The 15229-nt window shown below is 38.9% G+C and overlaps 1 protein-coding gene across 1 annotated transcript; it reads right to left on the bottom strand.

The window, feature by feature from the left end:
• Positions 1 to 490: 490 nt before the first annotated feature.
• LOC106180163 (uncharacterized) lies at positions 491 to 13684 on the bottom strand. The gene is made up of 11 exons (XM_087011993.1): positions 13462 to 13684; positions 11985 to 12165; positions 10750 to 10878; positions 10185 to 10366; positions 9727 to 9841; positions 7899 to 8068; positions 7239 to 7369; positions 6846 to 6961; positions 6455 to 6572; positions 2892 to 3394; positions 491 to 2138 (listed from the first exon to the last, which is right to left on the bottom strand). The coding sequence occupies exons 1-11, from the start codon at positions 13609 to 13611 to the stop codon at positions 1621 to 1623; spliced, it is 2313 nt and encodes a 770-aa protein (XP_086868119.1). The 5' UTR covers positions 13612 to 13684; the 3' UTR covers positions 491 to 1620.
• Positions 13685 to 15229: the final 1545 nt, after the last annotated feature.

The following is a 15229-nucleotide window of genomic DNA, read 5'->3' as shown; positions in this document are numbered from 1 at the left end:
AATAGATCTATGCCACGTGTGTAAGTGTGTTTAGGAGGGTGTGATGTTTACAGGTACGTGCGTCAGCAGGCACAGTGGGTTTCCATGTGTGAGCGTGTGTATGTGCGGTTGCATGAGTGCAAGTTTCTACATAAATGGCTTTTGTCTCATGATTTATATAGACTATATAAGGTTTATTTTACAGAAAAGTGTACAAACACCAACAGTAATTACGTCAGGAGGGTGAAATTATCCAGTTGTTTTGACTGCTGTATTTTCATATGTAGAGTGCCTCGCCAGATCCTCTATTTCGTATTATATCATATCATATATCTTTAAATGTATGATTGTTAGATGATATAAAAGATGGTATCTGCGTTAAAACACCACACTCGAGCACAATCGAGTTTTTGCTCTTTTTAATGGAGTGGGATTTTTCCTTTACTATATAGGCCTGTTGGTCATTTGGTCGTTTCAATTTTAAAATTGACAATGACTATAGGGCTGCTTTTCATTATTATTTTATTTCCCTTTATTTACCCAACACCATTCCCAAACCTACGGTTTGCTATTAATTGAGTACTAAAATACCTTCATGCTGTTACATAATTGCTATAAGCGGCCTATACTTATGTTTATAATGATATTAATGACATGCAGTAAAGTGTGTTCTTATGTGGCTGTCACCGGTGTGACGTACGTGACAGAGATTCCCCCATGATAGAGAGCCCGGTACCCAATGTACAGGCAAGCCTCGCCCTACATTTTGACCCACTTACGTCAGGTAATCCTAAACTGTATAATTATATGGGCATTGCATTTTTTGTTTTAAGGCCCCCCAGTTTCGTCACAGGAATGGTAGTCCGCTTGGAACTTTCCACCCATTACCTTGACCAGGTGACATTTGTCCTATATGCTTACCTCAATCCTCACCCTTACCTGTACCTTTAACGTTAAAACGTGTGGGAGCCCACACTTCCACTCCTAGGACTACCACTCCTGTCACCTCCCGGGCTACACGTGACATGTTACATATATATGTACCAAAAGGATGCCTCCTCAATATAAATATAAACATTTAAACGGGTTGCTTGAAGCCATAGGAAGTTGTAAACCAAGCTCTTGTGCAGCTCATAAAGATCTGAAAATACTTGTTATATAATTTCATTAGCTGTGTTACAAGAATAAAGTTGTGATTTTTCTTCAATCAACGGCTAATATTGCCCTTGTTGTATACGTCCAATACAATCCAATATTTTGATGTCTGTATAAAGTCTTCATAAACTAGAGCATCTTCCTCGGGGAAATAACATATCCAGTTTGTTCTGAATGGAGGCAATTTCACTTGATTGACTCCACTTAAATCACTATAGTGATCTAAAATTGCAACTATTCAAGTCTCATTTGTGAAGGTGTTTAAAATAAGTCCTGGGATCCCTTTTCACAAAAAGGAGTGAGATAAATTGGTTGGAAGTACTTCGCTTAAACAACAAATTATGCAAAATGTGGTTAATATTTAAGCCAATGTTTGTTTTAGAAGACAACTACGAATATAAACTAGGATGACAAAATATGGGATCTTAAATGGAAGGCCAAATTGTGGTCCTCAGTTTTGCAACGGTGCAACAATTAACATACAGTCTAGCAGGGCAAATGTGTTGCAAGTTTGGCTTTTTGGCCATACACGGCACGTATCAGCTCGACTCCAAACGGACCATAGATGTAGATGTCGTCGCTCTTGTATCCAAGCTCATGAAGGGCAGACAGGGTAGTGATTACGACTACTGGACCAGTGCAGATGATGGTCTTGTTGGTCTTGCCGTTGGCGGGTGGCAGGAACGGTTTCAAAGTGGTGGCGTCGATGAGTCCCTCGGTCCCAGTCCAGGTATCGTCGCACTCACTAACGCAGAAGGTGAAATCGAAACGACTGTCGTGTTTCCCAAATGCTCTAAGCTCCTCAAGGCATAATAGCTGCTTCGGCGTCTTGGCGTGGTAGAAGAACTTGACCTTGGTTGTGTCGGAGAGGTCGTTGGCGATGCTGCGGATAAGTTGTATGGCAGGCGTGGCTCCGACTCCGGTGGCTATCATGGTCAAAGTATCCAGTTTTCCCGCGGAATATTCAAAACCTCCACATGGACCTCGGCATTCTAGAGTGTCTCCTGAAATAAGGTAAGTGTATATTGTATTTTGGTAGCTTTTTCCATGGCATAAAATATAACAAACGTTGTCAAAAATGTAGCTTCACATTATGTCTATTGAAAAAAAATAAAAAAATCAGTTTGAATATCATCGTAACGTTTTTCGTATATTCTACAATATTAATATTCAGGCGTATGACTTAAATGAAGCACAACGTTCCACATGCTTAAAGCCTTGGTCACAACCGGACGCACGAATTTCAGGATTGTTCGTCCCCTGCGATTTTTGGGTGTTGCGGAGGCCGTAGAGGTCGCAGTAAGAGGGCACTTGCTTCTTCATTGCTTGCGACGTGCGTCTTGCACAACGCGCGTATTTCTTGTTAACTCCGTGCGAGGGGAGCAAGTTACGCTTACGGCCTCCCTGTTCGTAGGCTGTACGTAGAATCTTTTGAACATGTCCAACATCCTCGGTACGTGCTTACAGCTTTCGCTGTCTGCGAACTCGAAATTGCGTAAAAAGACCCTGCGCGGGACATGAGTTTCTGCGCAAAATTTGGACGCGTCCAGCCCGTAAGAGCCCATACGGCCGTTTGTGACCGAGACTTAAGAAAAGTAAACCGTGGGTATTCATGTCTAACCATACACATATCAGTTTAAAGAGATCACCTTAATTATAATTAAGACAGCGCCATCCAATATGTTACCTATTAAGTATGATGAGCAATAATATTAATATCACTTTTATGTCCTATAAGAAAAGATAAGTGCACCTACCGATTTTCATATTCTTAACAGCGAGGGAGAACGCACCATGCGTCTCAAGGCGCAGCCCAAACTCCATCACACCAAACGCAGTGGGAGCACTCATGGGCGACAGATAACGCTCGTGGAATTTCCCGCCAACATTGACACGTGCTTGCACATACTGACCGGGCAGACAACCTGAGTGGGCTTCTGGGTCAGGCAGGGCGAATTTTAGTCTCTGGACATTGTCTGCTTCTTGGATTACCTCTGTTAGCTTAAGGGTGGTAAACGTATCGGCGTTTAAAGCAGCAAGGTGGACTTTACCGGCGGGGTCTTTGAAAGGGCCAAGAGGCAGGGCGGCAGATGTGGAGAAAGGGTCGTCGAAGTCAGTATCTTGGTTTGGCGCAGTGCCGCTGTCTTGGCCGAGCTCTTGCTCACACTCCCTCAGCATTTTGTGCGCAAGCTCCTTCTTTACCTCCGGTTTCAGCTTCTTTAACTCGTAGTTAAGAAGGCGCTTGTTTGTTCTCTGTGACCTACAAATTGAATTTAACTATGTAAGTATGTATTTTCATGGGGCGTTTGATTTGTGTGCATAAAGAATATGAATTAAAAGCAGTAGCTCTTATTTGACAAAAAGTTGGCAGATGTGTCTGTACATATAGCCATCACCTGCGTCTGTCGTCGCCGTCGTCGCCGTCGTCGCCGTCGCAGTGTACTTTCACCGATAACACAATAAGTGGAAAACCAATTTAGGTTTTGGCTTGAAACTTACAGAACTGATGAATATTTATAATATGCAGGTCAAGTTAAAAAAAACAGCATGACCGGGCCATTTTTATGGAAGTTATGATTTTTTTCTCACTTTTTGAGCATATGTGCAACACCAATAACATGATAAGTGGAAAACCCTTTTACCTTTTGGCTTAAAACTTACTAAACGGATGAACATTCATAATACGCAGGTCAAGTTCGAAAATCAGCATGATCGGGCCATTTTTACAAAAGTCATGCTGTTTTTACACTTTTTTTCAGCATACATGTATGCAACACTGATAATACATTTCGTGGAAAATCGATTGGCCAATTGTCTTGAAATTCACAGGAGTTATCAGTCTTACTAAAATACAGATCAAATTCGAAAATAAGCTTAATCGGTAAATTTTTTTTTTTTTTTTAATAAGTGTTTTTTTTTCCTCAGATTTAATTCTTAGGCATGTTAACAATCTAATTTTTAAACTAATAAGATATGTAAAGGTGTTCTTTTGACATTTTCTGCATCTTAACAATATTGTTAGTTGATTATATAAAATGATGATAAACCTGTTATTGTGTATTGTGTAATAAAGTGTCAAAAATGGAAATAAACTCATATCTTTATAGTTTGTCAGATTCAATCATTCAGTATGTTCAGAATCTCAGAATGGAGCAAATTGGACATTTAAAATTGTTCTGTTGATATTTTTCCTATGTCAACAATTTTCTTAGTTGATCATGTAAAAATAACAGTAAACCGATTAGTTTGTGTTATGTAAAAAAGTGTTGAAAATGGAAATAAACCCATTTCATTATAGTTATCTCTTGTTTACATTTTGCCATTTCCAAGGTTTGACTCTGAACTTCCATGTGTAACGTGCAAATTAGATTGCACTGTGAGTATCGGGGTTAATAATGCCATATCAGGATTCACCGACAAAAGGTTAATGATGGTGGATCCTTATCAGAGGCCACCAACAAAGAACAATAGTAGTTGTGTTAGGGAAGCGGTAGGGTCGACTCATTAAAGGATAATCAGGCTCAGATATCGATTTGATGATCGTAATCGCTAAGATATCTTAAGAGTATCAAGGAGAAAAGTCCAGAAAGGACGTTCGGGCAGACACAGAGTCGCCAATAGCGGTCCTTACGACATCAAACGTATCAAAGTCTGATGAAACTTTAACGAGCTCTCCCCCGCCAAGTATAAAAGGTCGTCTCATTGCTGGATGAGATAGATTGAGAGAGAGAAAGGACATACGAAGCTGACGGAGTCCTTAGATCAGCGAGCGACTGTAAGACCGACGCTCAGGCCACTTCTAACCTGCATAATAAACTAATAGAGTAATCATTTCGGTTGTTTCGTTTTGAGTTCGTCTCCGGCAAAGGCGCACGACACCAAAGCCTTGACGAACCTAACGAGAGATAAAAACACCTAAACTTGAGGGTTACAAATGGACTTGAAGATTTTTGCTAGTCACATTTTCTGAATACCCATGATACTTTTATTTTATTATCAAAAATTGATGGTCATTATACTGTTAAGCTTTATGTAATATTGCATCAAATTTGAAGTAAACCCCGTTTTGGACACAGCCTGCATAGTGACCATTTAAGAAAATTAAATCATGACACTTACTCTTCTTGACATACAGCTCAAATAAGAAAACCAGCTCTATTGGATTATTGTTTTTATTGGATTCATGCATTTTTTTTTTTTTTTTTTTTTTTTTTTTTGTGAAATTTTCATTTTTCTCAATCTGGCATTAACTAAGTATGTAGACGCTTAAATAGGCGTCTCTCTGAAACTTTGCCTGTTTTATCCTGAACCCCAAGGCATACCTCAAACGAAACCGTTGAGAAAATAAAGATCAAAGGACATGTTTTTAAGATCACTGAGAGAAAAAAAGCGCAGCATTTTTTTTCGTCAAAACTTCTCGCCATTACTCTCCAATACGTGGGATTCTGGGACTTGCCTCAATTTGCATATGGATGAATACTACTGTTTAGAAGAAGACCCGGCTGTCACTGCAAACCAAGATGGAGGGTATAGTCCGAGCACACGTGGGTTGAAAGATAGAGGAATAACTCTACGGGATAATGAAAAAGGAAATAAAACGGGAATTGCAGAAGCAAAGTATGTTACTTTCCTTGGCAGGCCCTCGAGGTAGACAAAGCAGAAGTAGGAACTAAAACTGACACGCGAGAAACTGACAAAAATTCTGCCAGATACGGGTAGGTTAATTCGATATCTTATCACGTCCGACTCATTTATTGAGAACATATTCAGGGGGCGGATTTAGGCCGTTTTTTGGGTCTTCCAGAAGACGGTCAGATTTTCAAGTTTTCATTGACGGGTATATTGTGACGATGTAGTGTGTTAGATGAGATTGTTTTATATTGCTACCGGTAGATGTCTCTGTAAGTAAAGTGTTGTCCGGTGTGCAAGTTTGAATCTCTCCCGTGATTGGTAACCTAAAGGTAAAACTGTTCACTGTATAGTTGGTTCTGATTGGTAAACGTGTACTATCTGAACTAGTATATAAGGTGTAACGTGAAATAAATCGCTCTCTTTTGCTCTTCTCTTGGGGCTGATCTCTTTGGCTATTTGGCTTTGTGTTCTTGACTCTCTCTGTGCTTATACTCTGAGACACCAGTAAGTACATTGTTATTTGTACCTTCATAAGGCACTCGGCCGCGAAGGCGTAACAATATCTAATATTTCTGTCGAAAGGCGGTCAAAAATGGAGGATGATTTTTATGTTGGAGCCAAGTTTTGGTCGCGGGTTCTATATTTAACCATCTAAGGTGTTATTGTTTGGCAAATCAACTCAACCTACCATAAATCCAGCTGCTCCGTGCCCATGAGAGCCGTGATTCCTACCCACTGCCGTATGATCTCATTGCTCACACCCATCACCCAGCCGGCCTTAGCGTCTCGGAGAAGACGCTCAATGCCTGCAATAAGTCAAAGAAGAGCAAGAATAGCCATGTTATTAAATTTTGCTCCCCATAGGTAGATAGTTCAATGATTGTTAGTTTGATAGCATTACGTATAATTCAGACAGTCTCTTGAATAAAACAAGAATACCATTCCATGTCCTACACAACCTGAAAAGACTTCATTCTTGTCGACCGCGTAGATGGATTCGAAAGATGTTCATCTTTTGAAAGGAGATATTATGCTCAGGCAATGCTCGTGCATCTTATTTATTTCGAACTGAAACTCACCCAATTCTGTTTTGTATCCAGAACCACCGCAGGCGTGAAGCATTACATCGGAAACATGTCCGACATTTTTGGCCGCTGCAAACTTTATCTGCCAGCCCCAGTGCAGGAAGTCTGTTCTGAAGCGATTATAGGCACCATGTTTTAGTATTATATCGTTTAGTTGGGAATAAAAATAGTCCTTAACAATTTCAGCTCTTTCTAGAATATTTCCAGAATTGTTTTTAAGCGACTGAAATGAATGAAATAAGTATAAATGTTTTCAACACTGAGATGTTGAAACGTTTTTCAAATGATTTTCTTATTATATATAAATGGAATGCATGTAGTACTCAGTAGGACAGTTTACTGCACACAAACATAGTACTTCTCTCAGCCTCACATTGACTTTCTCACCTTGCCATGACCTTGGGATCACTGTGGATGGTCCAATCATTATTATTTGTTGCCAAATCCATTCCATGGGCCACATTGAAAACAAAGGCTCGGCAGGCATTAGTGTCTATGATGCACTCTCCGAAGTAGTCCTAGAATAGAGTAAATCATAATTGTTGTTGAGAAATACACTTCGCAGGTCAGGAAGTACTGGCAGTGCCCCAGAAATATACTTCTTTTGTAGCACAATAAAATATCCCGAAGATGAGTTATAGAGTACAAAGCAGCCTCTAAACTTTCAAATGACATCATTCAATCGACGTATCTTTATCAACGGATTTGTACAGTACATTTTTTCGTACACGTTGTTAGGCTAATAATTAATCAATATTGTATTGTACTTATGTAGCTTTTGCGTGCTTATTCCAATTGAGTTAAATTGTAGCCCAACAGGACAAAGACAGCGTCGAAGACTTCATCTTTACTGACCAACACGGGAGATGATATTTTGCGTTGTCTATAGATATGGAAAATCAACATCAAAATTGCAAGAGGACGACATTTTTAAATTAAAGCTTAAAAGCTAAGCCGCCCCATGCGCAGAACTACAGAGGACCACTCAAGTTAGAATTCAAGTAAACGCACGTGAATTCAGAAAACGTGCAGATGACGTCATCGTACCTGGATTGTGGGATAGTCGCAAACTCGGAGTCCGTTGTCAGCGTGATCCTTTTCTGTGGCATGTTTGCAAGCAACATCGATACAACCAAAGGCTATACCGTTCCAACAGGAGGCAGTCAGTAGCAAGAACCACGGATTGCCAACTTCATCGTTTATAGCTGCACCCTCACCTATGAAATACATGACAGAGATGACTTTTTAAAATTGTATTCCACCCAGAACTTTCACCAGAACATGTTGAAAATATCCCACCAAAAATGTTGAAATGAAGTTGCGTAAAGGGTGCACCAGTGTGGCAGGAGTGCACGTCCTAGGGCATGCACTGCTCGGAATGGAAGTCCTAGGACATACGTTACTAGGATTCAATGTCCTTAGGACGAAGGCCCCCATGTAATGCAAGTCCTGCGTGTTATAATGCACGTTCTAATGGGACGTGCGTTCCTAACAATTTTGTGACGCATGTCCTATTTAGTTTACACCGAGAAATGACATGAATAAATAGATATAAAGATATGCTAGATTCAAAGACATAATAAACGTTTGCTTTATTTAATTTTATTTTAATATTTTACGGTGTTTATATGCGTATTAATGAAGTAATAAAAAAAACATGGTTCCCATAGTTTTTCTTCATTTATTTTATTACGTGTATTTTTCTTGTAGTAAACGCAAATTTTTACATCTGTCATTGACCTTCTTAGGCCTTTAAATGAGGGAAAAATCACTTTACACAAAACACAGGATCTCCGTTCTTAGATTAATTTTTCGGTTTACACTCGCAGGAATTGCAAAATGACCCCAAACTCAATGGAAAGTTGCTCTTGGATAGATGATTTAAAACAAATCAAGACAGTTTGGAATTTGAAATTATATATAATGTTCTGTTATATTCCTTTGATATTTTGGCATTTTGAGGCTTAAAAAACAAAACGAAAAACAATGTTGTTAGTGTAATAATCACATAATATAGAACATTATACATTAAAAACACCAATATAGAGTTAGGTACAATAAGTTATCCGAGGTGAAGGTGGGAGGTGAGGGGGGGGTAAGGTCGTGTTAAAGGTAGGTATCAAACCCAAGTATTTAACAGGCCTCTTCATAAATATTTACCTTATGGTCTTGCACGCAAATCACTACACAGACGAGCTGTAGTTGCACGCCCTCCATTTTTGTCTTATATATGGTTCACCAGAAGAATTTTCATTTACAATTTTAATTGTATCATTTAACCGTATTAATGCATAAGGATAAGACTTTCCATTATTGTCATAGGTGTTACAGGAATAAGGCTCCGTTCACATGGAAAATCTATTTTCTAAAAATCTAAAAATCTATTTTCGGAACCTTGTGATCACGGTCTATGCCCTGGATACCCGGCGGCGTAATTACTGGCAGCGAGGGCAAGTTACTTCCAAAGCTGTAATTAATTCTCGGCTGCGCTCGGAGGAGATTCTGATACCTTGATGCATGAGCAGTAATAAGTAAGAAAGTAAATGGCGGTCGCGGTTGCTCTGAAAAATGTGTTTGTCGATTTTGTGCAACAACAACTTCCCCTTTGATTTTCCTCCAACTTGTTTTACACTACCACTAGCCATATTACGCGTCTGTATGCTTGAGTCTTCACAACTAAACTGATGAACTTCATAGCTTAGAGATACTACGCTCATGTGTGAATTAAATGATCAGAAAGACATTAATAGAATAACAGAATTTAGATTCATAAACAAGACATTATATTTCGCCCATATTTGTTACTTATGCATCCGATTGAGAATAACCGCATTTTTATTATGCCATTTCGCACAAGGATGAATGACTGAATTACCGATTTCTCCAACCTGCCTGTCTTGACTAAGCACGCCCTCTGTTATAAGTACGCCAGATTGGTTACCACGGAGACCTAGGGATTTCCAGTCGTCAGCATGTGCACGAACTTCGTCCTATAGTTTAAAGGTAACATTTTTTGTAATGGATAAACGCTATGGTTTGATGAGTTAGCACATTGGCTAAATTATTCAATTGAGACTGTAAACTTTATGTATTTTTACATAATAACGTCTATATCGTATGGGTTTATTAGCCGTCGTACATGGAAAACATTTTAGTGCACGTGTGAACTATGCATTTTCAAATAAACAAAATAAACAAAAAAAAAATTAAAGACAAAATTAATAGGCATAATCTTTAACCACCTATTAATATTGGCTTGCGGTAACTCTAATTACACCTTTTCAGATTCCAGCCAAATATCACTTTTAAAATTGGAATTTTAACTACATCCACCTTGAAAAGCAGAAATATGGAAAGGTCGGAATAGTCGCTGCCAAAGCCCGGGCTAGTGGTTTGGACGACGTAGAAGTCAGCAAATCCGGCGCTGGTTGTCCAGGAGGCGTACTTTAACATTTGGAACCTGCCATCCTTGGTATACCGGTTCTTTGAGGACAGTGGGTACCAAAAATGTCCACCTAAGAGATATCATATATATATATATATATATATATATATATATATATATATATATATATATATATATGTCACGTATAATGTCATTAAGAACGGATATATCTTCAACCGAAAACGTTTTAATCAATATTATTAAGGTTTTGCTGATCTGGGTATTTGAAATACCACATAAGCCGTATGGCAAAGTATGCGTGTTGTATAAAAAGGTGGAAAAGATAATATAATGTGATAAACGAAAAATGAATGGAAATCAAACAGCTATGACTCTTTCGACTTATGTTAACTTAAATAAAACCTATTTTCTCACGAGTGTAGTCCGCAAAAAATAAATAAATAATAATAAAATAACTATATACACGGATAGAAAGATAATGTGCCTTTTTACCCGTAGCGGGATCACTAAAAGACTCAGTCCCCACCAGCTTGTCTTTGTCCAAACGTTGGAGGACATTTTTGATGAGTTCGCTGTTATCGTAACGGAATAGGAGAGTAGCCACTGCTCCAACGTGCATACCTAAAATGACATACCGGAATCCAATGTTAAATGAAAGAGACAGCTAAAATGTTGTTTTGAGGGTCCTACGAGTTAATAATTTTAATATAAGATTGTTTTAAAAGTCTTTTTCACCCCTATATTAAGTTAACAAAATTGGTGAACAATATAAAAGTTGGTAATGGATATTTATTCTGAAGAATATCTTTTCTTCTTTTTACTTTTTGCATTTCATATTGTCAAGATGAAAAATAAATGACACTGGGCGATATTCCAATTTATTTCTCCAAACAGAACGTTGCAGTGTGAACGGAATGGTAGTCCTAGGTCTAGCGTTTCTAGAAATGGATGTCCTAGGACATACGTTACTAGGATTTAACGTCCGTGGGACAACATTTACTAAGGAATGCAAGTCGCATGGCAAGGAGTGCCAGTCCGGATGGGACCTGTTTTCTTGATTTATACTAGGACTATATGTCCGATTAGACTTTTTCTCTCACACTTAATCGGAAGTCACATATGATAAATAATAATATGTGTGAATTAAAATGACCTATGTCGTTACCTTTATTATTTTGATATTCAAAAAATTAATAATGAAAAATAAAAAAAAATGAAGTTTTGATAAATTTATTTTCATTTTAGTAGACCTGTTCATTTGTCAGATAAAATTTCAAATTGGGTGCTTCTGTAACCAATCAAAATTATCCGACGTGGCAAAGTAAAATGGCCCACAAACATGGCAAAGATATCAAAATCACGCAGAATTTAAAAACGCAACTTCAGCCTTATAGGGATTCGTACTCCCATTTGTCTATTTTAAGAAACTGTTCTGGATGCACATTGTTGCACTGCCTAACCACTACGCCAGAGAGACGAACAGGTAAGTCTGCGATTTTACGGACTAATTATATATGCTCACTTCAGCATACTATTCATGTCACTGGCCTTTACCTAGTTGTAATATAAAGGGACGGACATAAAAATAGGGCGGACCTCCATTTCACCGACTTATGTAAACGGAATGCAGGTCCACCAGGAATAGAAGTCCTATATATATTTAGGACTACTATTCCTAAGGCGGACCAGGATTCCGTTCACACCGGCCTATACTTGGCCTAACTTACAGTAAACCATAGCAGTACTGGGACACCCATAACGGGCAATAGTCTCCACCACCATGGCGGCACACACGTGGTTCTCGCCCAGCCCACCGAGGTCCTTCGGTACAATCAATCCCAGCAGCCCCAGCTCCGCCATGGCGTCCATGTTTTCTCTTGGGAATTCATATGTCTCGTCATATCTTACCTGGTCGATTATAAGGTGTAAATTCAGGGAAGAGGAAGGAGAATTGGTATTGTGGTATAAATTTGAGACAAGGGCCACAATGTTTAACTCATGGTGTGGGAACCGGGGGTTAATTAAGGGGCCTAGTTTCCCACCGTTTTGTTCAGCATTGTCAAACGTACATGTATATCAGGAAGCAATGGCTAAGAAGGGCCTTCCTCATCTGTGGCTAAATTATTTTTGCCCCCACCCCCACCCCCCCTCCACTCACCAACATACTTAAACATTTGCTTCCTGTTACCATTAAGGTTATGATTTTAAATTATTTTTTAAAAAAACTACTCCTTAATCATGGTTCATTCCATCAATATCTCAATGCGCGTTATATTATACGATATCTAAACCATTAAAAACACTGCCAATACTGACAATAAAGTAAATTAATGACACGGATAATCAGAGATAAAAAAAAATAAATAGATAAAATATATCAATTAATCAATAAATTAACAACGTTACTAGATTTTTGAATACTCATACATGTACTTCGTAAAAATGAGATCAAGGTTCGAAGAGGATAGTAAGTTGGCATACTATGTGTAGTTATGTGTGTCAGAAGCGCTTAGCAAGTACAAATAATGTATCTTCAGGGCTAAGTGATGTAGCCATCGTACTGTTAACAAGATTTCATATGATAAAGGATGACTGCCTTATCGGCTTGGTCCCTACCAGAGACAGCGAAAGCGTTAAATGCACTCGACCATTAGAAAAACCTGACAGAATAAATAGTATAAAAGAAAAGAGGAATAATAATAAAGGCATTAGTACATAACCAATTCATCGTCAATATCGCATTGTTAATGTGAACTTAGGAAATCTAGGAGTCAGCAACTATGGGTATATGTCATCAAAATAAAAAAGAAAATTAATGCGCATGGATGGAATTTAAATAACACACAACTTCGTCTGCCCCTTTGACATTGGAGCATGACTTGGATTGGGAAATCTAGGAGTCAGCAACTATGGGCATTTGTCATCAAAATAAATAGAAAATTGATACTTCATGGAATTTAAATAGCACACAACTTCGTCTGCCCCTTTGACATTGGAGCATGACGTAACGTCATATTATGATCGACTCACTCGTGCCATATTAAAAACACTCGCGCTAATTAATGTAGTCTGGGCACTTTGTAAAATAAAATAATACAGTATCATCTTATTCTTTTACATCACTAATGGTTTAGATTAAACCCATTTAAACAAATAAATTACAGACACAATTTAAAACCGCGTTGTAATGTAAAAGTCACTTACGGCATTTGGTCGCATCGTCGTTCGGCACAGCTCCATCAGCTTGGCCTGCAGTTCCCTCTGTTTATCTGTCAGCACCCACTGATGGTCGTAGTTGAACCCAATCCCCCAGTAAGGGCGCTTACCCCAGGGTTTTTCTGCAAACATGTCCATGGTGCTTCAGCGCGATCCGACGATCTTTATAAGTGACTGGTTGAAACGGATTATGTGCCTTTTATGTAATGCCTCTAAGTTAAGTCACATGATATGCCGTCTAGGGGTCAAGGGTCAAGGTTTTGGATCGTGAGACAGATGCTGGGGTGTGATTAGTTTTCCGTATGACAGGGTCCCGCTGGGGGGTCGTTTTCACAGTTCACGGAAAATTATAGTCATCAATTTCACAAATCACAGTAAATACAACTTTATTCATATCTCGCTACTGGTAATGCGAATCGAAAATCCAGAAAATCACTAGTCACCGGTACAATGACTTCGATTAATGCAAGGCAGAGGATAAAAAGACACTCGAAAGGGGTGCTTCACATATCAGGTAAAATAATATGAACGTGTCACGTGCCTCGGGAAATAAAAAAGTGACGCCCACGGGTAAAATACCCAACAGGACCCTCGTATGTCCCTCTCATAATATTACATGAAGTGGGCTAGTATTGGCACACCAGTGGATTTTAAAGTAAATATTTAAATGGAATCGGCGGGAGGTTCTTGACTTCTTAGACTCATCATACCCTTAATCTTAATCTTATCATACTAGCAAGATCTATTTAACTCAGCCGAGGTTCTCCATAAAGTGCAGTCAATATAATCAGCTTAATTGCCTGGCATGCCAAAGCAACATGAACAACATCATGGACCACAAAATTTTCCTGACTTTACCCAAGTACTTTAAGTTAGGAGGAGGCGTGCCAGACATTTCAGCCGCTTAAACTGAATGCAATTTAGCGAGAATCCCCGGGGAGTAAGATCGATCCAGCTAGTACGAAAAGCTTATAGGAACACTCCCTTAAACCTATATTCAAACGTGTATTTAGAAGTCATATACGTGTACCGTATTAACTCCAAGGCAGGGCTCTTTTCAGAACGCTAGGGAAATCAGTTAACATCGTTAATATGAAATATATATACTTATGATTACGATATTTGCCACTAAGTAACCGTTGATATAGCAATAAATATAGGGTGACCCAAAAAGAAAAATACACAAAATTCATGCAAAATTATTAAATCCAAAGTTTCAGTCGGTTGGTCGATTTGCTAAAAAGTTACATTGGTTTCAAAAATATGTTCCAGATGGTTCGACACTACATTGGAGGCACACTTGCATACGTTGCGAAACATTGTCAATTACTCGAATACATACCTCGTTCGATATTTCCCTAATCTTTGCTATGAAGGTGGTCTTCAGTTAACCAATTGTTTGAGGGTTTCAAGTTTGAAGAATGCGGTGTCCACTCAATGCCACAATTGTTGCTGCTCATGCAGTCTATCCTGATATCGCTTTTTTGAAGTGCTGCGAAAATTTTTGACATCTTTGGTATGATGCAAGGACAAAGATCGACATGGACAGTGGTTCCATTTAGAAAGGACCCCCCCCCCCAGGCACACACACACACATCAGATGACCCCCTAGCCTGGGTTAGAGAGTAATTTCTGGAATGTCCAATCAGTAGGAAGTGTGATGTTGAGTGGGCACTACATTCACCTGACCTGAACCTCCCCAGATATTAGTGGTTTGCCTCTGGTCAGCAGGGTGCGTCGTATTAATATAAGGGTA

Source organism: Lingula anatina, chromosome 4 (genome assembly GCF_051362555.1).
Source record: "Lingula anatina isolate TDL-2025a chromosome 4, LinAna3.0, whole genome shotgun sequence".
Taxonomy (NCBI): Eukaryota; Metazoa; Brachiopoda; class Lingulata; order Lingulida; family Lingulidae; genus Lingula; species Lingula anatina.
The sequence above is the reverse complement of the archived record's forward strand: the minus strand, read 5'-3'. Positions and strand labels throughout refer to the sequence as shown.

Coding starts and splice junctions, on each gene's coding strand:
- LOC106180163 (XM_087011993.1), bottom strand. CDS start 13,611: ATGGACATGTTTGCAGAAAAACCCTGGGGTAAGCGCCCTTACTGGGGG. Junction 12,166..13,461: donor CGACGATGCGACCAAATGCC/GTAAGTGACTTT, acceptor ATAATCGACCAG/GTAAGATATGACGAGACATA. Junction 10,367..10,749: donor TTTTAGTGATCCCGCTACGG/GTAAAAAGGCAC, acceptor GATATCTCTTAG/GTGGACATTTTTGGTACCCA.